Here is a 27,202-nt window from a genome sequence, read left to right on the forward strand (position 1 = left end):
ACAGTCTCCTGGCTCAGCCTGGACTGTTCCAGTCTCCTGACAGAACCACGAAAGCTCTGTGCACAGAGCAATTAACACACCAAAGTCTGCAGGTTTTTATGGTCCTTGCAGGTAACCACATCACATTAAGACTAGTGAACAGGAAGTCTTCATCATGCACAGGTCTAAAGCCCGTATAAAACAGGTGCAGACAAAGTCAAAGTTCTGATAGCACCACTGTTACTGAATAGTTTGTATAAGCAAGAGGAATGATTGGTTGCAAAACCGTCTGCACCGAGCCTGGGAAGGAGCAGCACGCCTCCATGTATGGTAGGAGGGACACCCAGAGCAGCAATGTGGACCCCGCTCAGCAGAACAGTTCTTTTTTCCCTACGGGATGCGCAGCATCAGATTCCTCCATCTGCCACAAGCACGACTTTTCTACTCAGAAGAAAACAGGACTTTTTGATTTTTTTCCAAAGCCAGTATTTCTCACATCCTATTAAAAAAAATGGTAATTACAGCAATGAGTATGAACAGACCTAAAAGCAGAGGAACCTCCTCACAAATAAGAATGTCTGAAAGTTCCCAGAATCTCCCTCACTGCAGCCTGTGGTCTTCAAACAATTACCTCAACTCAAGAATGGTAAAAAAAAAAAATAAAAAAAAAAATCTGTATTCATAAGTGTGTCAGAAAGACAAAAGAGGCACAGCTGAATAATTCTTCTGTGGCAGTCCTCTAGCCTTGGTTAGCAGTGTGACGTGAGCTACAGATTTCTATCACTGCTGACAAGTCAACATATGCCTATTTGCATGTTTCAGTTTCTATTTGAATTTCTAAATTAGATTTCAAGGTTGTTCAAATTTTGCATAGCATGTAGGTGCACAGTGAGCCTACCTCACCATCCTAACGTAGGCTCATTAAAGCTCTCCTAATGTTCTAAAATCAAATGTCATTCTGAGAAACAATTTGGGCATATCATAAACAAATGAAATGGTCATGTATGGGCAGATGTTAGAAATGGCAAAAAGAGAAGAACCCTTCTAGATGAGATAGAAAATACTGCACGTGTAAAGTGTTATTAATTCCTGCATGTCATCATCTTGAGTCAGAAAAGGCAACTGACAAAATGGAAACACATCAGGTGGTAGCATGATTGAAGGACTGTAAAGGTTTCCATATTGATAGAACTGGAATTTTTGAGAAGTGATACTGAAGCCAGACACAGAGGACAACACAGACTACTGCAGGAAGGAGAACTACCTACCTGCACTTCATGGCAGGGATAACAAGGAAACCAAACAAATACACAGCAGAAATGGGGGCCACAGACACCTTCTGTTTTTAGAATACATGCATACATATAATGCACAATCAAGCCCTAATATTTACTGCCACAGACCCTCAGTTGAGTAAGGTTCTGGGAGGGAAAGGAGACAGAGAATACACATCAGTGCTATCAAAAAGATTATGACTGCATTACAAGAAGCTACTTTGGGAGAGAACATTCAAAAAAGTAACTGAATTCACTAAAATTCAAGTTTCCTGAGTTAGTTGAAACTGTAAAGGAGCACGTCAATATTTCTGCAATCAAAACAAACTCACAAACTCAAGAGGATGCAGCAGAAAGACCACCAGCAGTGCTGACAGGACATCCACATTTTACCTAGGTTAGCTCCAAATGTAATCTCACTAGCTGAAGGATTTTGAACCTTAGTGCATTCAAGAGCAGAGGATATTAGAATCCTGGAATCTCAAAAGTTAGGTCTTAATGAATCTGTAAATACAAAGCAGATGTGACAGAACTAACCAGAAGTGGGTACTATAAGTATTCCAGATCATAAGCAAAAAGACATAGAGATAGATGAAACCCATCTGTATACATCAGTTGATCTTTCAACATAAGTCACTTACTGAAGAGTTTTGCCACTCATTTGTGTTTTGTTTTTATTTCAGTACTTAGATTAAGAGAAGGAAAAGAGGAAGAAAAAAAGAAGTAACACTTGTATTTTAATATTTAAGTGGATGCTTACTCTTGGAGGCCCAATAATCATTCCTGTCCATCTTGTGAGTGTCATATCTTCATCATCTTCAAGGCCCCAACTAACTGTTCCATCGCCTACTCCTTTTTGACCTTCTTCAAGTTCTTCCAACAGACGAAAATTACGAGGAACTTTTACACCTAAAAAACAATCAGAACAATATTTTAAATAAAACCTTAAAAATACCACAGTTTCTCAACAGTGTACAGATAGCCCTTTATTTAACATGGAGTTTTCAAATGATACCAAACATGCTGAAAGTCTGAAAGGCCAGATGTTAGGGCAGGCAGCAAAACAAGGAAACCTCTCCATCCGCTCAGAGACACAAACAGCATTACGGAGCTCTATTAGCAGTTGTTTTAATGATCTAAAGCATGAAAATGCATGAGATAGTAAAAATGAGCAGAGTCAAGTCCCTCATGGTATCAAGTCTCTCACAGCTTTTAAAAATATCACCACAATCAACTAGCACACTTTCATAACGTTAAAAGGTTAATCTGAAGTCCGGTGCGCTCTGTCAGTAGTTATGCTGTCTTTAGTACCTCTGACCCCTTGTCACCACAGAACTTCAGCACTTCTGAACTGCTAGCGCACTATTCCTTAAAACATACACAGTAAATTCTTATCCCCACTACATTAATGAAAAACAATGGCACAAGGGCTCATTGAGACGCTCGCGGTCACAATGCTGCATTTGTGGTGAAGGTCTTCGATCCCTTCATTATTTGTTCTTACCCAGGACGCTCATACCTCAGCCACCAAAGCAGATGCACACTCCAGGCCACTGCTTCTACCTCAGATACCCAGGTGGAGCACATGTCTTTCCAGTGGAAACAAAATTATTGCCAGGATACATTTGATGGACTTATTTTCACCTGACATACAAAAAGTTTGGGATTTGGATTATTTTTTCACCTCAATAACCCAAAATGAACTATGCACCAAGGTGTAATAGTGGAAAATCCTAATGAATGCTCTTCATCATCACTGATGCAGCACAGCAGCAAAAGAGTGAGCAACTCGCCTTGAAACATCCAAAGTGGACCCAGTGGACCTCTCCTAAGACATCGCCTCATCCAGCATTCACAGCATGCACACATGCTCTGTTGCACACAGAGGCCGTTAGAAAGAAATCAAGACAGAGCTCTCTGTAAATCTCCAGAGCTCCCTGAAAACATGGGCAACCACTGGCAGAAGGCCTAAGGCTTTCTAAAATGTAGTGGCTTTTAAAGTCTGGTGGCTCTGGTATTCTTAAAATCCCTTGAAGTATATTAGTGACCTACGCAAATTAAATGTCAGTCACTCTTGCTCCAGAATTATAGTTGCCACAATTTCATTCACTACAAAAAAAAGCAAATTACTGGAGAAATCAGTTTGTTGGCCCGTTTGGTACCACATCTCCAATAATCAAGTTCCAGAATATTCTGGGTAAATGAGATTTACCGACAGAGCTGTAGTGAGGACACAGCCCAGTTCCACCAGTGCAGCACCAATGCAGTAGGGGCTGCAAGGCACAGTCCAGTGCAGCTTCATGCTAACCAAGCTGATACCGTGACTGCTGAGCAATACAAACCTTTGGCTGTGAAAGGAAATGAGTCAGTGCGGCTGTGAAGCCATCACCATGAGGCTGATCCCAAACCCTAAGCAGGAATAGGACCTCTTTGAGATAGCCACCATCTCCCTTGCACAAAACCTCCAAATTGTGATGCAGCCTGTGAGCCTTCAGCACGGAAAGTTCCAAGTGTGCTCCTCACAACTGGGCTAGGCAGATCAGGCATTCCATCCTAACTGAAATCCATGGGACCAGATGCCATCACCACCTGCACATGCTGCTGCCCTGCAGGACCTTCGCTGAGCACATCATGCCACCAAACCACATTTCCCTGGGCAGCACCACTGCGATGCCCACCAAATGTCATCTAAGCCTCTCTGTCAGTGTTTGCTAATACCGCCTCATATTCACCAGTGGTGTGAAGGAAACTCACTGAAGCTGAGAGAGACCAAAATCACAACCAAGGAGGAATCAGTACCATGGTGACAGCACTGCCTGCTTTAAGGAAAGCAGACGCAGGCCATACATCAAAGAAAATCACAAATATTGCCTACCTGCCCTTTCTCTAAGCACCAAGCACACTACTCAATGAAAGAGACAGGAATCCTGCATGAAAAAATTTAGGTGCTTGTGTAATTAAAAATTCCATCATCTGGCGAGGCCATAATCAGACCAATGGGCAGCTTTACTGCTAAGCAACGTTAGGTCTGGCTTTGCAATGTTACAGGGAAAAAGAGCAGCTTGACCTCAGGGCTCCCCGAAGGCATGGCTGCTCAGCACGTCTGATTCTGCCTGAACCACAAACACACAATGCAAACAGCATTTCTGAGGTCCCTGACAGATCCAAGGTTTGCAGAGCACTCACTGCTCGCATCTCATGCTGGTTCCTATTAGATGGAAAAAGCGAACAGAAATGGTTATTAGTTCCACAGCAACTGCTTTCCAGTAAGCACTGTAGGAACATTAGCTTGTTTCCAAATGACCTGTCCTTATATAAGGCAGAGGAACGGATCAGAAGCAGGCTGCTGGTCAGCCCAGGAGGACACACAAAGCTGAAGGCAATGGGCCACGCAGAGACAGCTGCTGCATCCTGATTACAACACCTGGGCAGGACTGTAATTGCTGGCTGTACACAAACAAACCGTCATGCTTTTGTCCGGCAGAATTCCTGGAAAGCGGTCTGAATTGTTCCAGGCACCCACACTGTTTGTCAGGCAGAGCAGGCTGTGCCAGGGGATGCCCTGGTCCACTCCCATAGTGCTCACAGTGCAGCAGTGGAGCTCTCCCAGGCAGTTCCCAAACCAACCTGTTTTTCTGAAAGCCCTTTGTGTAACACAAAAAAAACTTGGTAAAGTCACAGGTAATTATAAATTAATAAAAAATACTTCCAGCTATGCATTTTTATAGAGCCTTCACTGTGGCTCAAGTGGACTCCCATACAGTGGGAGCATTTATGGCATAAACAGACAATTCCACCCAGATAATGGCTCCTCGCAGCTTGCCTGATCTTGCAGAAATGCTCCCAGAAACATAACCGAAGAAGCATAACAGAGCAAAGGCAGGTATTTACTTCCATTCACAAGAGCCAACCTATGAAAGCTGAGCCACATAACTGCACCAGTAAGGTAAACTCTCAAACCACACAGCTTTGTACAGTCTGTAAGAAGTTCATTTTTAGTAAATTTGCATACAGGAAGCCTCAAACATGGACATTAATTCTTTAAGTAGTTCGTGAAATATTTTTAAAGGAAATTTGAGAATAACACTGAATCACAGGTGCAGTTTTGCAGAAAGTCAAGACATGAATTTTACTGAACTTAAAGTTGCAGTTAAGGAGCTGCTAGGTTTTAGATGACATCTCTCCAGCCTTCAAATAGAATTAGGAGCTTTTGCTTCCAAAACTTCCAGTGCTGCTGCACGGATGGGCACCAATGAGCGTTTGGCACAAAGGCTGTCTGCTGGACCACGAGCCACAGGCTGGGCCAGGTCAGTCACACTGGGACCAGGAGCCCGTGGCCACCAGAACCCACTGCAGTTCTGCACCAAAGAAACAGAATTATTTCTGAAAGACAGTTAAATGCAGCTTGGGTTTCTAATGCCTTTAAAGCACTCTGAGATTCGCCTTCAGCACCACTTCTCCCTGCACCACTTTGGATGCAGAGATACAGAAATTCATGCATCTTACAATTATTTTAAAAATATTCTTACCAGTCCGAGGCTTTCTCAAATTCACATTCTTGTGAAGTACACAGTATGTCTTTAACAAGTTAAAAATAACATCTGCTGACAGACTCTGCTTTTTAATATTTTAATTTTCCCAGCTATAGATGGGAAGCAATCTTGAATTCAGAGACTGTATCACAGTGCAAATAGCACTGAAATGAAGTGGGCAATGCTTCTGAGAGTAGATGCTCCTCCTGAATGCTCCTCCTCGGCACAAGCAGAACGAAATAAAGGCCTCACAAAAATGTCAGTAAATCTCTCTTTCCTTTCTTCAATGAAATCTTGAGGATTATAGCACAAATATTTCATAGAAAACAGCTTAACAAAGCACACTGAAAATGCTCTTCACTACTGTTGTGGTTTAACCCAGCAGACAGCTAAGCACCAGACAGTTTTACACTCACCTCCTCCCAACCCAGTGGGATGGGGGATAAAATTAGGAGAAGATGCAGTAGAACTTGTGGGTTGAGCTAAAACTATTTACTGAGAAAAAGATAGTATTTATGACAAATATATACATTTGTACATAACAGGTGATGCACAAGCAATCGCTCACCACTCCTCCACCGATGCGCAGCTAGCCCCTCAGGCAGCAGAAGAGAGGGTGATGAACTCCCACCCCCTTCTAAACTCCTTCTGCTTGATACTGTATGGTATGGAATATCCCTTTGGCAGGTAGAAGTCAGCTGTCCTAATTCTGTTCCCCCCCAGCTCCCTGACATCTTGGCTCTGTACAGCACTGCTTAGTAGCAACGATCAGCATCGTTATGCTATCAACATTCTTCTTCTCCTAGAACCAAAACATGGCATCATACCCGACATTCTGACAACTTGCCAGGGGCTCTGAAAAGAATTGCTGCAGGTTTCTTTACACACTCGTGGATAATAGGAAACCCCAAATTCTACCCTTTCAAGGCAATTTTAACTTTCTGTACCAGTTCCTCACCTACATTATTTCAAGGGAACTGAAATCCATTAACTTTAACTGCCTTTGTTGATCGCATACATTAAAATTCTTTCTGCTGTTTACTTTTGAGCATTTGTTACTCGGCCTTTAATACACTTCTTCCAATGTAATCCTCACCTCTCTGCAAACTGGAAATCTGACAGCTTATCCTTACAGTACTACCAGTGTAAAAAATAAATAAATCGTTCCTTGTCAAAAACATGTATAGCTTTTGAAGTGATGTAATATTTAAAACAGCAAAAGGCTTTCAGCAGTTGTCACAGAAGCTTTCAGGATGCAGGAACCTTCGATTTCCTGAATCTTCTTTACAGACACTTTCTCCTTCACACTGCAGACGGGTACTGAAATAGCTTGTGAATTCAGAATAACTTCTTGAGCACCTGAAATAATTCAGTGTATTCAGTTGTGCAGAAGCTAGAGCTTCTGTCTTTCATTGCTGGAAGCACATTACTTAAAGAGGGCTTCAGAATGCCTGAGATTTGGCACAGAGATGAAACCCAACATCCTGCCCGCAGCAGGAGGGTGGGACACATTCGATCATTTGTATCAGAGCTGAAAAGCAAAAGGTTACCAGCTCAGTTAGTGCTCTAGAGAAGTCATCCTGAAGTCATCCCACAGCTGGGAAAACCGTCTGAGCACCCTGCCCTGCTGAAGGCACGCTGACACCTCAGCACACCTCATTGGACTCATCAGCTACATGGTTAAAAATTATTTTATTTTAATGTCCTAATGAATTATTTTAAGTTTTCAGCCAGAATGTCATTCTTCCAATACATTACATAACCATACCATACAAAAAGATTCAGCTGTCTTATTGTAAGATTCCTGAACTATTTACCTTTGTTTCCCATTCTATTCTTGTGTGACACCAAGAAGCTCTGCCGCCAACTTCTTCAGCAACTGCTACTTCAAGTACTCTTATACTCCATCTTATTTAAGAATGCACAATTTGCCTTTCCAGTTTCTTCTTCATTTCTTTCTCCTTCACACAGGTATTTTATTGACAGACTTACAAGGCACTTGGTGGCTGGCAATATTTATTGGGATAACACTGAGCACTATGTGCAGTACACAGGCAAAGGCTCCAATACCCTTCAGTAAACAGCTTCTTCTGCATTCTAATGGCTGTTCTTCTTTTCACCAACAAGTCTGAGTTTGCAGGGATTTTATGGGTCCCCCAACAATTACAAAGAGAAGTTTTTCATACACCATACTAAAATCAGTCTGCCTTTTTCTTTCTCAGCAATATTAACCACACAGATTGCCACCATCACGCCCATTCACCGAATTATTTGTCCTATCCTGTTGAGGTTTTCCACATTCCTCTGAGCTTGAGTAACTTATATCTGGGCAAATTGTGTTACCACTCTGTTCCTGTGAGCTGTTAGTAAACACAGCGTCTACCAGTCCTGCAACAGACCTATATGAGAACAGTGAGTTAAATGAGGTCATTACACTTTTTCTCATGACAGAAGTTGGAAAAACAGGATTTCATAGGCCAACATGGCCAGGTTCTGACCCCTTATAATAATGTCCTTCCACTAGAGCATGGCTACACTGGAGCAGGAGCAAGCTGTGGCAGAACACTCAGAGGTACCCACCTGCAGCAGCTCTAGGGGCTTGGCTGCACCGTGCCCACTCCCTGAGCCAGCGGAGCCAACCTGTGCAGCACGCAGCCTGAGAGCTGGGCAAGCACTTACTGCTCGGGTGCTGTGGTCTACTGTGAAACCTTATTAGGACGACTAAAGCCAACTCTTTATTCATATATTAACTGTGAGGAAAAGAGAAAGGAGAAAAATTATCATCTGCAACACAGAACTCTGTATAAACGATACTGGTGAGCCTAACTTCTTCACATTTTTTCCCCTTTTTAATTATTCTTACTGGCTTATTAAATAAAAAGACAAGGCCTTTACTTGTCTAATTCCCAGGATCAGCCCTGACTTTTTTTCTTTAAATCTGCAGTGCTGTAATCTGTCATTCCTTCCTCTGGGCCAGTAGCTGCTTTCAAAGAATGACTGAATACTTTTCATCCACAACCTCTTCTTAAGCTCTTTCACTGAACTATAAACTTACAATATCAAACACCTCAAGTAGTTTGTAAGTAAATATGAATGCATTTAGATGCCACGAAACAAGTGTTAGCAAAACCTGTTCTGCAAATGAGTGAAGACATAGTGATGCCTGCATGCAGCCCCACAGTGAATCAGGCACAGTGCAGAACAACAAGGTGTCACTTCCTGGCTCTGTGTTACCAATGCCCTCAGCATATTGGTGAGGAGGAACCATGACCTGCATTGTAGAGCCACTACTGCTGTCAGGAACTAGACACTATGTTGCTCTTTTTCAGAAAGGACAATCTCCAGCCATACTTTACTAGTACACCCAGACAAAGCAGGTTGGTGGTAAGTACAGCAGTCTGGATTCACAACTGGACAAAGCACCCAGACCCACACCAGTGCAAGCCATGGATCTGTATGCAAAATTCCTCAGTCCCAACCACGGGGCTTACTGCCCAAGTTCACTGTTTCAGCAACACATTTTTTTTGACACATACTGTTTTGCACTATTTCCTCTTGCCAGCAGCACTTCAACAAACAGGACCTCAAGAACAGCTATGCGCAGTGCTTGTCTGATGCTCATGTTCTAGGGGCAAGGAGCTGAGCACCTGCTTGCCACCTCTCTGGCTCTGTACTGCTTCCAACACTGAAGGCCAGGGAAAATTCAGGAGGATGCAAGGTAACACAGCAATCCGAAGGCACAGTGCAGCTGATGGACAGTGGCTACCAGCATACAGCTCATCCCAAAAGCATGGAGGAACTGTGCAGGGCTGGCTCCAGACTCAGTTGCTGGAGTTTGGATCTCCATCTCCCCTCCCCCATGACCACCCAGGCAATAACTCACGAAGCTGCACTGGTTTAAAAGCAACGATCACTGGCCTTGCTTTTCCAGACGTGTAGGAAATCGAAAGTCAGCAGACTGATACAGTTATAGGAGTGGAGAAGTGAGATAATGCGGTAGTGGAAATCCGCACCGTCCATGGGCTTTAACAAGTGCTCCACACCTCACAGCCGCCTGCTTCTATGCACAGAACCTTTTTATGAACTTGGTCACTAGGAATTAACTGCACTGTGACACTTATTCTCGAAGGCTGGAAAGCCACCAGCAGAAACCTATCTGTAAGGAAAGTACCTCTAGATATTTCTGCTGTACCTCACGGTGCAGCCCTTGGACGATCCCACATTTATCACCAGAGAATGCAATCTCAGCGTGGTGCTGCTAGGGCACGCCGGGCACTGTTTACAAGAGCAGATGGATGAGATTGGCAAACAGGAATGAAACTGCGTTATTTGGTCAGCAGAGGTTGACCAGAAAGGATCAGCAAGAAAAGAAACATCGAGGTCTGGTTACTGCCATTTAGTTTAATGCGCAAAAGGTGACCATGGGCCGTTTAACCATTCACAGCAGAAGCAGAACGAGGCAGGAAATCAGCATTCAACTTCCTGAGCCCTTCGGAAGCGGCACCCTCGGGCCCCGACCCCCCGACAGCCGCCGCTCACCCCGAGAGCGCCGCGTTCCGCCCGCACCCCGGAGCCGGGACTCACTGCGGGCCGGGGGCGGCCGGGAGCGGCTCCGAAGCCTCCGCGCGGGGCGTTCCGCGGCTCCCTCCACCGAGTCACGCCCGGCCGCAACCCTCGGCCCCAGTCCCCCCAGCCAGGCCTCCGCCGCGAGGCCTCGCAGCCCCGGCGAGGCTGCGGCGAAGAGGAAGGAGACGAGCCCGGCCCTGCCGCCCCGCGGCCGGCCACTGCGCCCCTCGGCCCGGCCCCCGCCGCCCCCTTCCTCTTCACCGCAGCCCTCGCCTCTCCGGCGGCCCCTTCCGGCTCGACCCCGCCGCCTGCTGCCCCGCAGCGAGGGGCGGCCCCGCCCGGCGCCCCCCGTCCCGGCCCGGCCCCGCCGCCCGCTCACCCGCACCCGTGGTGGCCGCCATCTTGCGCCGCTGCCGCCGGAGCCCCGCCTCTGCCGCCGCGTCAACCCAACGCGGGAAGCGAGGCCTCGCGGTGCGGGCGGGCGCGCGCTAAAGGCGAGGCGGCGGCGGCGGCGAGCTCTGTGGTGCGCGCGGGAAGCCTTGTCGCGCGGGCGGGCACACACGAGCTTAGCCGCGCTTTCTGTTTGGCGGGGGGTGCCCGAGCTGTTCGTGCACCCCCCAGGTCGGCAGCCGGCTTGTCTCGGGGAAAGCAGAGCCCTAACTCCTGCAGAGGTGCTTGAAGCACGGGCTTTTAAGTATTTAACATCCTATAAGACTCCAATGGAATTAACAATTGCCAAATCACGTTCGTTATGGCCAGAACACAGGCAGCATTTAGCTTCTAATGATCTTAAATTACCCACAGTCACTTGGTAATAATCTCATGTTGTTTATGTATTTTCTTGCCAAACGTCTTCCCATTACATTTTCAGCTAAGGAAAATACCAGTGGTGTAACACGGTCATTTCATTCGCTGACATTCTCTTGTTGCAGTCAAACACTGACAGCAACCTGTGCTGCACGAGCGGACAGCACCGTGCTGCTGCGCGCGCTCCGTGCAGCTCCTGTGACCACAGCCCAGGTGAGCAGGCAGCAGCCCTTCGTGCTCCAGCCCGTGATCCAGGCCCTCCCTTCTGCAGCAGGGAAGACACGGCGCAGATGGCTGTCCCCACTGTGCTCCTGAAGGCTGGCACTATCCAGATATGGAATCTGGAAAAGCCAAGGCCAGATGAGACACAACAGCAGGAGGACCTACAGCGCTGTGCTTCATCAGCACAATTTTTCCTTAGCTCTCTATAATCAGTACAGTAAGAAGAAGGAAACAAACAATAACAAAAACCTGAAAGGAAATGAATTAATGAATTCTGCTTTGTCTTACACTATATATTCCCAAAATTTTGTCCTGAGACATCACATAGAAATTTCACAGAAATTATTACTAAGTAAAAGATTTAAAGGCTCATTACTGTCATTCAAACCCTTATTCTGTTACATCAACTCCAAAGAGCACAGCTTTTAGCTGCAAACAGCCACGGTACCATTTCTACCAGTTATTCATTGACGCTGCTTTAAAAATAGCAACACCAGTCTTGCTGGTTAGATTACAATTTAATCCTAAGGCTTTATTTCAGACAGGCTGAGAGCAGCAGAGGAAGTGAACAGGGCAGAAGCTAGGTGGCACGATTGCTCAGCAAACCTGACCAGGAGCTAGGGGTGCAGATGCCAGGTGCTCCCGTTGGAACTGCTGCAGTTCTGGGGCAAGGTGGGTGCTCAGTGCAGCCCCACTGCAGCAGTCCCCTCCCCTCTGTGCCAGGTGCGGGAGGGGATAACAGGTATGGGCACTTCGCGACAGCCCAAACCTCCTACTTTGGACCCGCTCCATGCAGGGATTGAGGCAGCATTTTGCCAGGCTTCTGCTGCTGGAGGCTGTTCTGCACCCCTCCTGCTGCTGTTCTGGGAACTACAGGACACCGTGCAGTCGTTCCTTGCTTTCGCAGAGCTAATGCTTCCCCTTGTAGACAAGGCCCCAAACAACTGTGCTAGGGTTGCTCTGCAGCACTAGAGATGCAAAAATGAGGAATCTGCTCCCACTTGTTCCTTGCAGTGCCATGAGCAACATGGTGAGACAACCACAAAGCCAGGGAAGCCACCAGCCTGGCAACATGCTGCCCTGGAGCCCCAGGAAGCAGAAGGCCATCTGCATCTTTCTGAGAAGTGACAGAGTGAAACCAAGCAACCTCTACAAGTGTCAGTCACACTGAAGCACAGGCCCTCAGAGGGGCTGGTTTTGTTTTAGCTCTAATCTGTTCCTAATCAACTTAAGGCAAATTCATCTTAAGCCAGATTTACATCTGTTGAGAAGGACCCACGTTGTTTTTTGCTCCAGAATCGCCATGTGGACTTGACAGAGGCACCTACTGCTTTAAAAAGGTGAAGGAGCTCCTGGAATCCAGCAGAAAGACCAGAACCAAGCCAGCATTCATTAACACTCTGCTAAGGACACTGCTTTACTCAACTCCAGTGAATTGAGCAGAAAGGAAGGGAGTAGGACAGGAGAGAGAGAAAACCAAGGACTAGAAAACTGTTAGAATATGAATTACGGGAACCTCAGGACAGAACGAGACATGAATTTAGATTTCTGTCAAGATATGAGAGGTAACTATTACTGCTCTTTGTACTCACAGCTTTGTACTCTATACTCCTAGAACTGTAGGAACTTGCACACTGGAATGGGAGAAGAGGGAGAAGTGTTCTTTGTTCTGGGCACACGATTGTTTGCATCCCCACCACAGCAGTATTCATCACGTTTTAGTTCAACTTCTGTCACACCTGTTACACCAAAGAAATTTAAAATAAGTTTTAGCCACAAGTTGTGAATATTACTGGATCTAACTTAACTGATTCAAAGTAATGAACATCACATCAGCTTGCCCAATAGGGGAACCTACCATTCTTCCCACAAAAATTTATAGTCATGTATCAGTCTGTGATATACAAAAGTCAGTACCTGGAAATTAGAACTAGCTTTATCATTACGTGTTCTAGGAACTACTTTGACCCAACAGATACAGCACAGAATCAAGCTTCATAAATACCTGGATTGAAGAGAAGCAACATTAATTAACAAAGAGCTTGACATCCTGTAACAACCTCCCCTAACCAGGCTGGCAGATTCTGGCCGCTGCCCCCAGCACTGCGTGTTCCTATGCATGGCCTTCTTCACCGAGGCTGGTCTTGGGAGAACTTGGGTGAGAGCTGCCCTTTTCAACAAGGGCAACACAAAATCACACAGTTATTTTCCTCAGTAGCATTACAAAAGGAATATTCCTCCCTTTTCCTCAGTTTCAACTAAATGCTTACCAAACTGTTCTTTACCATCAAAGCTACATGGAGACCCCAGCACTGACTGTAACAATTGGAGAAGACGATTTCACATAATAGTAAAAATGCTGTCCTTAAGGGTCTGAATCATTTAAGCATATTAAACACTTGGTACCTGTAGTACCAACTGTGACTTTATTTGTAGAAGCCAGCTCAGACTTCAGCATTCATCAGTTCTCACTGAAGGAGAGTTGCCAAGTCCCAACCCTTCAATGTGTCATCCATCACTGAAAATTGGTACTTGAAAGCTTACACACACAGCAAGGTCAAGGTCAGTCTGAACCTATGACTTAAAAAACCCTTACCATACACTTCAGGAAAGTACAGTATAAACTCAATACAGTTTACAAATAGTGAAGAGAATCTTCGGTTTGACCTTCAGTAAGATTTCATTTAGAAGAGAATTAAACAAGAAGCAAACCACATTCACTCAATTCAGTGCCTGTTGGATGTAAACACTTAATATTGTGCTAAGGGAATTTTTTTTCCCAATCTTATCCTTAGCATCCAACGCCATTGCAACTAATTGCACTTCTGGAAAGGTGCTGACGTCTGGTGTAATGCAATACTGAGCTCCTAACAAAGCTGAAGAACAAGTCACCACTTCAACCTAAACAAGGCTTAACAGGCTGCAAAATACTCAGGTGCTTGGAACTGCATTTTACAATCAAGTGATCAAGTCTGGACTAAATGCTGAGAATGTATGAATGAAGAACAGCAACAAGTCATAACAAATGTGATTAGTATTATCCAGTTGAGCTGTTATAAATATATTATATACATTCAAACATCACATTAAAATATTATTCCGTTACACCAGAAGAGATTAAGGCCTTATATTATTTACAGAAACAAGCAAGCACCTTAAAAAAAATATGAACAAAACATCAGTCATTGACGTTTCCCTTCTAACATTACAAGTTTGATACCTTGAGCTCTCGAATACAGCTATTTGCAATGTGCCCAATGCTATAACTATTTCAAACATTTATTATCAGGGTAGGAAACACTTAATAGAAGGCTCAGCAGTGAGCACTCCACACAAACAAATGCAAGGATGTGCTGTGCCCTCCCTCTCCTCAGGCAGTTGTTAAGGTACAACTGAAGGCTTATACAGAAATGGTTTGCCCGATTTCATGTAGAGAGTAGAACAATTTTATGTTAAGGGAAACTGAGGACACTTAAGGATTCATGACCCACTGGTGGAGTGAGATTCTCAAAGTTCTGTTCCACATTACATCAGTTAGATTCAACATGATAGCAAAGATGGAGCTGCAAGTTTACCAAACAAAGAGTGCATTGAACAGTGACAATTTTATAGGCTTCCAGTACTGCCACACTGTTTTCATGCAGTGTTATTTGGACTCAAACATGAAGTGACAAACTGTGGTCACCATTCCCCCCAGAGGTCTTAGGCAACAAGCTATTTTTGAAGTGTTAAATAATGTTGATACAACACGTTTACAAAGCCACCACGTACCAATGAAGTAACTGTCCTGCCTTCTGGCTTGCCTGACAGCTTTACAAAATACAGTGATGAAGTACTTTCTAGGATGTAAGCGACTTGGCTAAACAAAAGGTGCTCAGTAAAAGTAATCATCTTCAAGTATTGTTTTAAGAATTAGTTCTTTAAATTACAATCTGTTAGCACTTCTTAGTTTGTGCTTTAGAGTCTGTTATTTCTTTGCAGGTCTTGAATTTGGCTGATGGCTTCTTTAAAAAAAAAAAAAATTGGCAACAAAGGTAAGGACTGCAGACGGCTGGCAAAAGTTATTTAATTTTCTGAGCCCATTTCATGTCATCTGCTCTTGGCTTCTCCCCAGTAAGTCCTTGGATCATGTTCTCCAAACACCTCCAGAATCCAATCTTCTCTAATGGATAGTTCAGCCAACCTAAGTGGAAGAAAAAAAAAAGTTCATCACAGCATCCAAAGTATTGCAGTATTCAGTGACATCTTTAATTTAAACACAAAGGAAATAGCTAAGAGGTGGACTACAGCCACTGCAAAGCTGTCACAAAGAGGTCATCAAGTTTAACTGATGTGTGTTAAAAGCAAGATGTTTGTATTAGCAGCACTTCAGATTCAGCACTGACATTCAAACAAACAAGACCCAGCAATTTCAATTATTTCCCCTCTAGGTTAGTTTCCCCATGACCAAGAGCCAGCATGGCTTTTTCCCCGTTTTTCTCACTAGTTTGTACAGCAGGACAATACACACACGTAACACGATGCCAAAATGCATTATGAGTGCTACTTACACTTTCTAGAAAAACTGAGATCTCAGGAACCTAAACAACGCTAAGAATAAAGTAGAAACTTTTCCTTACAAAAAGCCTCAAGCATTGATAGTGCCAATATCAATGTTCCCTTTTAAAGTACTTTTATTTTCACCCAGGGAAGGCATAACACATTTAAGTTTGCTTAACTGATTGCTATTAAAGCTGTGGTGGGGAAGCCTTGCTGTAGCACCATGCTGCACTTAACAGAAGCAGAAGGTGAACAGTTCCTGGATTAAAAGGACAGCACTGCTAGCAGCATGCACCCAAAAGCACACAGCTCAGCTAACCTCACTTCTGCTTCCAAGTCACCAGGAAGGCTTCAACGGGTTGATATGGGACAGGCTCCTTGTACTTACGTAAAAATGGCACTAAATGGCATAATGTAACAAAAGTTTAATGCATCTTTCCTAGCTTGCAAATTTAGGGTAGTTTAAGTGCTTAGTAGGATTGTGAGGCTGAAGTCATACAGGTTTAATAGGCCTCATGATGAATTCAGAAGGGCTTTGATGTGTATTTCTGGAACAAGGAAAAAAAGCAAAAGGAAACAACAGCGAAGGAAAGGCAGAATGAAGACGTTGTAACCACAATGGGAACAGTGAGCTAGCAGCAGTTCTGCTAGAGGAAAGAGACAGCAGAAGTGCACAGGTCAGCTCTTAAAGCATACTCCTTGGATGTGGCTGTCTTCTCTTAAATGTGCTCTGCACTTATTAACTAACAAGTGTATTACAGTAACTACTCGTATTCACACAGTGAAGGTTCACTTTAAATAGCACATGGATAGCTTATTTCTGTCCTTTCCATCGTTCATGTTCTAGAAAAGCAATTATAACTATGGAAACACTACTCCACTGGAAAAAAAAAAAAAAAAATCAAATATACAATCTATCACACTGCTTCACATCACAGTAAAATGGTATGAAGATTTTTTTAAAATTTTAAACAAGAACAAAGAAGTAACTAGCTCAAGAACACTGAACAGTCCAGCTCCAACTTTCAGTGTTCTACTGTATCACTTCAGGACATAGTGGGACTGAAAAAACTCATGAGGTGCCAAGATTTTTGTGATCATCTGTGAAGTCAAGTTTCTTAGAAATTGTAATTCTGGTCATAAGAACTAGATTTTTTTCCTGATAGAGATTTCAAAACTGACAGAAACTGCTTGTAAAAGCCAACAACAGAAGTAAGAACAATAGCTTATTTCCAGTCATCTGATTGACTTGATAGCTTGTTCAGAACTGTGCAACACTGGTGAGTATACCGGTCTCCACAGGAGGCACAGCACTGAACACAGACACAGGAACCCACAGTCAGTTTCCTCTAAGTCTGTCCTCTCCTCTGCCTCAAATGAGATAGAATAAATGATGAAAATCCAGAAGTTTTGCTTTAGAAATGAAAATTCAAGGTGAGCTGCACTGGCAGATGAAATGATGCTCTTTGAGCAAGAAGTATCAGTAGCTTTAGCACTTCAGTGAGCAAAATGTGTTGCTAGGATGAGGTTCCCAAGATACTGGGCAATTAGATCTCAATAAGACTGCCTACCTCACTGAAAGTTATCTTCTATCCAGTCATAAATCTTACTCATTTTTTTAATGTAACAATAATAATTATGGCTGCAGGAGCTCTTACTAAAACTTACAACATGCCTTTTTCTGTATTTAATAGACTGTCACTAAATTACATCTTGCCATGGGAATTATACGAGACTACCAAAAAAACAAAATCCAACACTTTGCAGTATGAACCAGATGACAGTACCAGTTGTAATGCAGAAGTATGTCTCATGTGGAGATACATGGTGAATCCTGTGATGTTTCCGAGGCAGGATAACATGCCAGTCCTGTAGAAAGATGACCCAGCGTGGAAGACCAAAATACGTGTGAGACCACTTGTGAATCTGGTTCGTCATGGTTATGAAGATGATAAGGGCAAAGACATAGCACTCCCAAGGACATGTTTCATACAGTGCTTCTGCAAAACAAGATTTATATCTTTAAATAGTTTTTCATAAAAAAGTAAATTTCTACTAGGAAAGTGTGGTATTGCTCAGCCAGACCTGACTGGAACTGCAGGAAATATCAAGGGCCTCAAAAAAGTTGCTTCAGCAAATGTCGTAAGAGCCAATGAGCCATAAATAGCTTCCATATATCACAAGAAAGACTGGGATGTGTCAGCATTGCCAAGTTGCAGTAAACAGGAAGTTAAACCCTGAATTTTTATCTATGAAATTAAATTAATCATCTTTAATTCTTGCTCGTCTAGCATTCAATTAAAGTACTTCTACACACAGATGAAGCATTTAATGTGGTTTACAGCAAAGAGTTTTCTTGCTTAGTTTGATTTCTTGCTGTAGGAGAAGTTTACTTCTAATACTTCCTTAGAAGACTCTTCAGAGATTTGTTGTTGGGCTAAAGAAAATGTTTGCTTCCCCTTCAAGTAAAACAGTTTCCCTCCCCTGCTCCTCTAGGGAGGACTGTGTTTCCAACAGCAATTATTTGTCATTTCACATTCATTGATTTCTTCTGTCCTCATCAACAAAAATGCCAAATCCACGTAAGTCGTGGCTAACAGCTTACCTGGGGAAAAGGAAACAAATTTGTATGCCATGTTTGCCAATGGGACCAACGTCATGAAGCAGTTGTCTCCGTTGGTCTCTATGAAATCATGCCTGGTAATTGCTGTAGGGTCAATATGATGTTCTCTAAAGGGTCTGATGAAAGCCTGAGAAAACAAGTTGAGAAAATGTGTCCCAAGATTTATCATGAAAAGAAAAAAAGAAAAACCTGAAATGGCATCTGAATATACAGTCTCAGAAGAGAGAGAGTGCAAAAGTAGTAAGTAGGAGAGGGATAGTAAAACAAGGATCGTTATTTGCCTCCAACACACGTGTAGTTCATGCAGAGGCATTCTCATCATTGTGAGCCCTGCTGTTAGTGTAATACAGTTTCCTGCGGCGCTTTTTTTCCCCCTTGACACATGTTCCACAGATACAGACAGTAATGGACTACTAAATCTGTTGAAGGCAAACAAAATTAAGTTCAAAATCAACAGGCTGAATTTCACTGAGCTGGTTCTCTTATTTCTGAATAACTGCAAGGAATATCCCATATACACTTTTTTTTTTTTTTTTTTTTAAGAGAATGTACTAATATTAGACTGTGAGGAACAACTAACGGTAGTTATGAGAATGGCTATCTTAATAAACAGGTTACTGTTTATTATGTCAGTACATTTTCCTCTAAGTATCTGGCATTGGTAGCTTTGTGTGTAATACATCATTTACAATAGCAGCCGGGGGCACCAAGAAGTAGAAAAACCTTTCACTAGAGCTTCTTCATATTTTCTATAGAACTGCTAAAGAGTTCAGCTGCAGGAACAGAACTCTTGGTGAAGCAGGACAGGGAAATTCTGTACTTCCACCTCTTGGAAGCTCTATATAAGTCTAGTCAGGTTTCTACACTTGTGTGCCACAAGCTACTTCACTGCCACTTGGGAAGGCTTGTGAACACTGGTATTGCAGATCTGTGTGCAAAGCTAATCAGGGTGATAAAATGTAACAGCATCACCTCGCACATGTCACCAGGACAACATGTAAGCATGGTGCTTGGAGCACCGCACCAGCAATATATTGTGCCATTAAGAAGAGGACAGTACAAAGCAGAGGAGTTGGTTACACCTGCAAGCTGCAAGAAGGGTACCTGTCCAACACAGCTGAGAATACTGGAAGTGTTTCAGAACAGGATTTCATTATTTTTTAATGTTTAAGGATAAGAATCTCAAACCTTTCCAACAATGGGTAGCTCCACAGATCCCCAGGTGTCTGCCCCCCAGTGAAATAATCCTGATAGAAAGTCTGCTGTAATTACACCTGCAACTTGAATGAAGAGAGACATACAGTTAGATATGCAAAATCATTTTTTTACTGATACATCCACACTGTCTACTTGTTTTCACAGATTTATTTGTTTATCTACTTTTACATCAGATGTTTACAGCCAGGTGAGATCTACCCAACCTGAATACATCTAAGGCCAAGTAACTAGGAACAATGGTTAACAAGGTATCGAGTGGACAGCTTTTCACTATAAACAATGAGCTTTGTCTCTGTCCATCTCCTAGAGAAGAGCTTGTTAATCTTTGCAATTGCTGGCACACAAAAGATTAATACATTTAAACCATGTCATTTAGATCATTTTCAAATGCGCCTTCTCCCTGGATCTACCCACCTTTCTTCATTCACAGTGTTTAACAGATTATTTGCTACAATTATAGCTGCTAAAACTACTCCAAAAATGCTACTGTCAGCAGACCCTTCTTCTTCTCCCTTGGTCCCTTGTATCTGCAGGCAAGGAACACAGAACTACGACATTCCACATAAGCAACAATGAAGAAATCACTCCATGGCAAAGGAAGACTGCTGACTAAATAAGATCGGAATGGCAAACAACTTGGTGCCTTTATCACCTGCCGTGCTTCAGGCAGCGGCCCAGGTTCATGACTCACTCTACGGGACAGCCCACACCTGTCACACTTTGACACCACTTCAGGTACACCATTAAACACAGTTTACTACAATAGAATTTTTCCAGATGACAGGTTCTAAATTCTTGCCATTGGCACCAATTAAAGATAATTTTCAGTTCTTGCATTCTTGCACATTTCTGCCTTCCTTCTCTGGATAATCCTGTACCCACTATTCAAGTTTCGGGGCAATCCTGACACTTAAGAGTAAGAACATAAGAGATGTTATTTGATCAGAACAGCAGTACATTTTCCAGTCAGTCACAGATCTGTCAGATGTTGTTCACAAATACACAATTGTTCTGCATCTGTAGAAGAAATCCTACTCCCAGGTTCCTAAGCCCTTGAGAAATAGTTTCCAACGCAGTCCGAGATGCCCTCCTGCATAAGTGCTACTGCCAGGATCTTGACACTTTTGAGGAAGAAAATTCAAAAATTGCCCTTATTTGTAACTTGGAGGCTGGGGGAATATAACAGACAGTACAGCAATACAGCTGTAGCAGCACAGCACAGAGGAGGAACACTGCCTTGGGACCTGTGCACTCAAAGAATTTAAGACGGTCAGATGCTGCTCATCAAAGAACACAGACATTCAGAGGTACCAGTCGTAGCCTGCATGCCTTGCTCTGAGCAGTTTATTATAGAGGTTAACCAGATGAACTGTTTGAATCAAATCCAGATTTGAAGAATAAATCAGATTAAGAATCAGAGTCCTTTTCCACTGCAGTGCTGTCCTTTCAGGTTAGTACATATCGCAGAGAGCTGTGCCTGCTCAATTATTCTGAGACTGGCCAACTGCTCAGTGCATGTACACACACCTGGCGGCTCTCTGGAGCATTAAAGCTCTGACAGGGAAAGGCAGAACACACCTCTTAGCTGCAGCTCTGGTTAAGCAGAAGTGCTATCCAGATTTCTAAACAGCTACTGCATTACATATGCACATGGGAACACAGTCTGATCTCAGTGCAAATCCCTCAAGAATCATACAAAAAGTTCATGGCAGCTGAGGTGCTACGTACCGAACTTGCAGTCTGCTGTAAAAAGGTCACAGCAATAGAAATACAAAGAGTGCTCATAGCGTGCGTTTCAAAGCATCTTAGTTAGCAATCCCCTCCTCTCATTTGATGGTCAGAGCATAAGGCACAGTCAGTTACTCCTGGCACGTCTAGGAGATCAGGAAGGAGCCCGTAACTGCCTGCCTGCCCTCACCAACGCAGCCACAGGGCTGGGGCAGAGCAGCTGGAACTTAGTTCTTCAGTTTTCCCTGCTGATGTTTAGAGAAATCAGGAGAAATCAGGTTTTCTCCTCCACTGGCCAGAAATTGCTTCTCTGTCTGAAAACCTCCCTCAAGTGCAGCTTCTCCATCATAGAGCAAAGCTTTCTGTGGCAGGCAGGTACACCTCTGCCTGCTAAGAACTTAGGCAAGGCAATTGCAACACATCTGTGATCCAAATCAAAAGTTATAAGCATTGGTATATCAGTTCCTCTTGCTTTAGTTCCAAACCATTCTGTTACTCCTCTCCCTCTCAAGAACTGAAGGCATCAGTGACACAGGCTGGCAGGAGATATGCCAGGAATTAAAAACAACCAATGTGCATCTCCTTGTAAGTCATGCAATTTACACCAGCCCTGACTTGGACCTCACCTGATCTTCTAACCACCAACCAGGGCATTTTGGTCAGCTGCCTCAAGAGTCCATTTTATGAAGTTCTTCTAACACAAGCGGGATTGCTGAAGAACAGGTTTTTGCTTTTTTAGAACATGAAGAAGGACCAGATTGTTCTGTCACTATTGATCAAGTGCTCTTAAGCTTCAGGGCACAGCACTTTCCTCCGGTACACATGGCACAGTATACTTCACGTACAGCCTTCTCCTGGTTACATTTTGCTGAGCTTATCCTTCACCTCTACATTCCTTCTGTCTCCGTCGCTCTCATTACAAAAAGGGAGAAACAGGCTAACATGGCACCTACTTCACCAAAATGCTTTCTTTCTACATTATAGATTCCCCCTGCTGAATCCACCTGGATTCAACCCAAGCAGCCCAAATTCTTAAAGGAAGAAGCACCCACCACTATGTTTGTGTATCATCTTATTGCAGTGAATACAGCCCACACTTTATAAGCAGTAAGTTCTGTATGCTTGTTTCAGAGAAAAAATGAAAGCTACACGAGCAGCACAGTGGCTTTGGAATCTGCATCCAGCAACCGAAAGAGCAAACAGCCTTGATTCGAGGGAAAGATATCCAAACGCTTTGCTCTACTACAAGTGAACACCGTTCTCGCTGAGGTAATCACCCTATTAATCCCCCAGTGCCTTCAGCACACTGCATTCTCAGAGCACACAACAACAGCAGGAAGAATAGCTAAAAGGCAAAAAACTGACCACTCAACTAACAGCTCATATGTTGTGTGGATGCCAAATGGTAGAAAGCTGAAAGGAAAGAACAAAGGAGTATGAAGAGTTGTATGAAAAGAAGAAAAACACTGTACCGCAGGTCACACTTGCATCCTCCTGCAGACTCAGAAGGCATATCAGACACCAAAGAGTTAATCTCAGTGTTCTCATACACTTGGCATTGTCCCCAGTTATAAAAAACTAAGGTGTGCCTTTGGAAAACCAAAGCATGGGTGTTCAGTTACCTTCCTCTTGTGGAACTGATCTTGTTGCTCTGTCATCAAGGCTGGGATGGCAAGGTAGGACAGCCCAACAGCCCTGAGCATTAGTTAAGATTTAACTGTAAGGTCAGAAACGCAGGGTACAACTGCAGCATATGTGTATGGACTGTACCCAGCAGGTTTACACACTGTTAGAAGACAGACCTGTAAAGCACCAGGAAAATACTGCTCTGTACACATTAATTTCTTTACCTCCTACAGTCGAGCCCATCTCAGGTCTGCATCTGAGGAGAGAGTAACTATGCTGAGAACACAGGGAGATATGGTGCTGCAGTTCAGAAGCAAGCTGCAGAAGCTTCTCAAAGCAGCAGGATTTTTTGCTGTGCAAGCAAACTGCTGAATCAGGAGAGAATGAAGGTGCACTTCAGGCAGCTGCAGGCATTTCAGACTAAGGGAGCACGACAGACACATCAGACTGCGAGAATGGCTGTTCTCTCCCAGCTGTGACCCTTGGCAGACACCCATGGGGCATTGCTGAGGAAGGAAGTGCTCGCTGGCACCAGGGACGTGCCAGGGAACACGCAGGACATGACATTACTCGCAGGCACAGGGCGCAGGATGGCAGCATGCTGACACAGATAGTGCTTGAGTCACGGCTGCTCTGCTCCTGCTGTGGCCTGTTGGGACACCAAGCAATACGCAGGAGCCAAGGCCACAGAAAGCTCACTGCTCCTCAAGTACCAAAGGAAGACGCCCCAGTCTGTGCTTAAGGCCTTCTCTTCTAAGAGAGCCATGTACAACTTCCTGCAGCCCAGCAGCTCCCAGGCACCAGCAGAAGGAAGCCAGAGCTGCGTGCTTCAGGTATGGTGTGCAACAGACAGAGCGAGTCTGTGTGTTTGCAAAAAAAAAAAAAAAAAAAAAAAAAAAAGTTTTACTTAACTAATAACATTATATAACAGCATTTTTAATCAGTGTATGTAAGGACTGTGTTATAGCACTGCGGGGCAGGGAAGTTTGGCCAATGTCACAACAGAGAAATGTTGCACTGTTCAGAAATCAAAATACTGAAGTATCAGCTGTTTGTTGCTTACGTGCTTATAAAAATAAAACAACTCAGTCACCTGCATCCCACACTCAGCAGCTTTACTTTGGTGCAGTCAGTTACAGCTTGGTGCAGGCAGGGCTGTGATGCTATGGCAAGCTGCGACACCAAGAACATAACCCCCTGAGCAGGTATAAAGCACAACAGCTTAAGAGCAAGAAGAAAACAGCTAATCATTCTGGTGAGGTCCAACTGAGAAAGTCAGAAGAGCTGACAGAGTGAGCAAGCAGAGAACAGCTGAGATTTGAAATAAAAGAAGGGTCTGGATTTTATGTGTCTCTAGGGCACAAACCGTGCAGCTTGTGACACTGCCAGAAGATACCAGGTGAAAGAGATCCCCAAGGAATAAGGATGCTATCTGTCCTGGAGGCAAGCATCTGCAGAACCCAAGGCAAATGTTCATCTCATAAAAGCATGCCTTGGCTGAGGATCACTACCCAATGAACTTGACTGGAACTGCATAATTTTATTTTCATATCTTCAATCTCAGTCTGTTAGTGCTAAGTAAGAGGATTATTCCTCTATTCCTACTATTTCCCCAGTTGATAGAGAGTTTGTGAAACACCTGGCATGTTTAAATAGCAAAATTCTGATAATCTTACCTAAGCCTCAGGTTCTTAAACAAGCACCACTGTGGGTACTTCTTCAGTAATATCTTAATTGCTTTCTTTCTGAAAATGTGTTTCTTTGTTAGGGCAGCCCTCCAGCACTACTGGGTGTTCTGAAGTGAAAGAGGCATCATTCTCAGTGAATGATAAAATTCACTGTAAAATTCTCCAGACAAAGCCTACTGCAACTTTAAGAAAGCCCCCAACAACACAGGAAGCAAACAGAGCCTTCCTTGTCTCTCAGCCACCGCAGCTGACATGAAGAGCAATAGCACATCTACTGAGCACACAAGCGAGCAGGGAAGCTCAGGTGGAGCTGTGCCACCAGCATCCCCCTGCTGCCAGGAGCATTAGGCAAGGAGACAGGCTCAGCCTTCCCTTGAGGGAATCGCCCACAGCTGTTCTGCCAGAGAGCAGCTCCACACAGGGGGAGCTCATCTCTTAATCCAAGCGCACACAGCTGGTGCCACAAGCCGCTACCCAAGCACAGCCAGCAGCTACATTTGTCACTGCACCTCCACAGCTCCCAGGGTCCTCTGCAGCAGGAAGGAACTGGACCTCCTGCACTGATCCGCTTTTAATGCAAGTAAGACAGAGGTAAGTTGTAGCAGTGCAGGGGGAAGTGCAACAAGATGTCTAGTGGAAGTTTTGCCACTTCCATGGCAACAACTGTGGTGTCCGTCTTCAAAAGAGACTACAGTTTAGGACATAGAACAGCTGCGTGCAGTTACTGCAGAGGCAGTGACATGCAGGTGTGGCTTATTAGGGCCAGCATTCAAAGGAGAACTTTCCTTTGCTAATAAAGATTTCCACACTCTAATTTCAAAGACATTTTTAATCAAAATTTCAAGCAGTAACTCATTTTAAAATACAAAGTAAATAAAAAACACAGAATTACAGCAGAAGATTCTGCCTCTTGCTGTAAGGCAGCAGGAACTGAAGCAGCTGACATACATGCAAAGCAGCCGACTTCATGGTGTGCTTCTGGCATCAGAGTGGCCTTGCTGCAACGCATGCCAGAGCTTCCATACATCACACCCTCCTCACTGGGCTCTGCAGTGCTGCTGACTGAGGCATGGCCTTGCAGCACAGCTACTAAAGCTTGAACGAAAAAGGTTTCAAGTTTAAAAATGAACTGGGTAATTTCTTTCTGCACTCCCCCCCGGCCAGTGCTCGTCTAAATAACAGTATATGTTAACAGGTCTCAAATAATTAATTCCCCATCAATCCCTCAAGTCAACAAAACCTAATTTTATCTTGTGCCATGTCACAATATGTTCCTAAAGATATCAGCATATGAGGCACTTTTATGCATACAAAAAGGTGACACAACTGTAACTAATTTCTAAGTCTACCCATTAAGAACATAACATGACTGCAGACAGAATTCAAGCAAACCTATTTGGCAAAAAGGCTTTAAAATCCTATAGAAATGAATGAGGAGGGGGAAAAAAAGAACCAGAATCCATACTGCAGCTTTTGCAATCCACGCTGCAAAGAGGCCCTGTACCTGGTTGGTATTAACATAATGCCTGTAGATATATCTCATGAATATTGAATAATGTTAAACGACACAAACTTCTCTGAAGGCAAAAGAGCTTTCTAGCTTAACGTCATTTGTTTTGGAAGGCTCTTCTACTTACCACACAAATAACACATAAGCCAGCCTTGTCCCCTGGAATTATTCAGCTTCAGTGAAGTGTCCAAGGCTGTTCCACTAAGTGATGTCTCACTGCAGGGGAACAGTTCAGCTGCATCTGGAAAATTGGGAATATTAAACCCTCCTTTGCAGCCAGCCTTCCTAACCATCTACAAGAGGTTACTTGCACACACGTGTGCAAATAATACTGAATCCGAACCTACACAACTGTCACCTTGCACGAAGAGGGTAACTTTCATAGCTCATCAGCAGGTGAAGACATTCAGAACACAGCACAACTGGATTTGACATACAAAAAGAGACATCCATCCTCTGCTTACACTCTTCCGACCTTGTGAAGAAGGGAGCTGCCCCACAACAGCTAAAGCAGCACATAACACAAGGCACTCACATGGGTTCCTCCTCCTGTTCATCAAGACAAGCTTTAGTCAGCACTGAATGGCCTGCTCCAAAAGCTGTTCTGGAATAGCACCATAACGTCCCTGCCTGCTTTCTCACACTCAGCAGCACGGCGATGCACAGCAGGCTGTGAGTGCCCTGAGCAGCCTGCCTGCTCCCAGCACAGGAGTCGGTGCTCCCAGCCAGCAAGAACAGGACCAGACCTTCTGTCCCACTAATTTCTAGATTAAGTTATTCACAGCATAGCCCACATTGCAGTTGTGTGCTTTTAAAGGCATTAAGGAAAAAAAAAAAAAAAAAAAAAAAAAAGGCTATGGCACAGCCTTTAATTGTAGACACAGAGCCTG

General features: G+C 43.9%; 1 protein-coding gene across 6 annotated transcripts in view; it reads right to left on the minus strand.

Annotated features, from left to right (window-relative positions):
- The window catches only part of LOC125701409 (ubiquitin-conjugating enzyme E2 variant 1), a 39,690-nt gene that overhangs the window by 7,156 nt on the left and 5,332 nt on the right, over positions 1-27,202 (minus strand). The window contains exons 3-7 of one of the 6 annotated variants that reach the window (XM_048963450.1): positions 26,440-26,553; positions 19,731-19,816; positions 18,525-18,669; positions 17,707-17,919; positions 14,397-15,563 (exon numbers count right to left, since the gene is read on the minus strand). In XM_048963450.1, coding sequence (XP_048819407.1) covers positions 15,442-15,563; positions 17,707-17,919; positions 18,525-18,669; positions 19,731-19,816; positions 26,440-26,553 — 680 coding nt within the window. In that variant the 3' untranslated portion in view covers positions 14,397-15,441. Of the gene's footprint in view, positions 1-2,013; positions 2,163-8,365; positions 8,537-10,730; positions 10,851-14,396; positions 15,564-17,706; positions 17,920-18,524; positions 18,670-19,730; positions 19,823-26,439; positions 26,554-27,202 lie in introns of those variants that run through there. The other 5 variants (XM_048963449.1, XM_048963454.1, XM_048963453.1 and 2 more) reach the window with 5 other exon arrangements.

The sequence above is a fragment of the Lagopus muta genome, chromosome 16, assembly GCF_023343835.1.
Source record: "Lagopus muta isolate bLagMut1 chromosome 16, bLagMut1 primary, whole genome shotgun sequence".
Lineage (NCBI taxonomy): Eukaryota > Metazoa > Chordata > Aves > Galliformes > Phasianidae > Lagopus > Lagopus muta.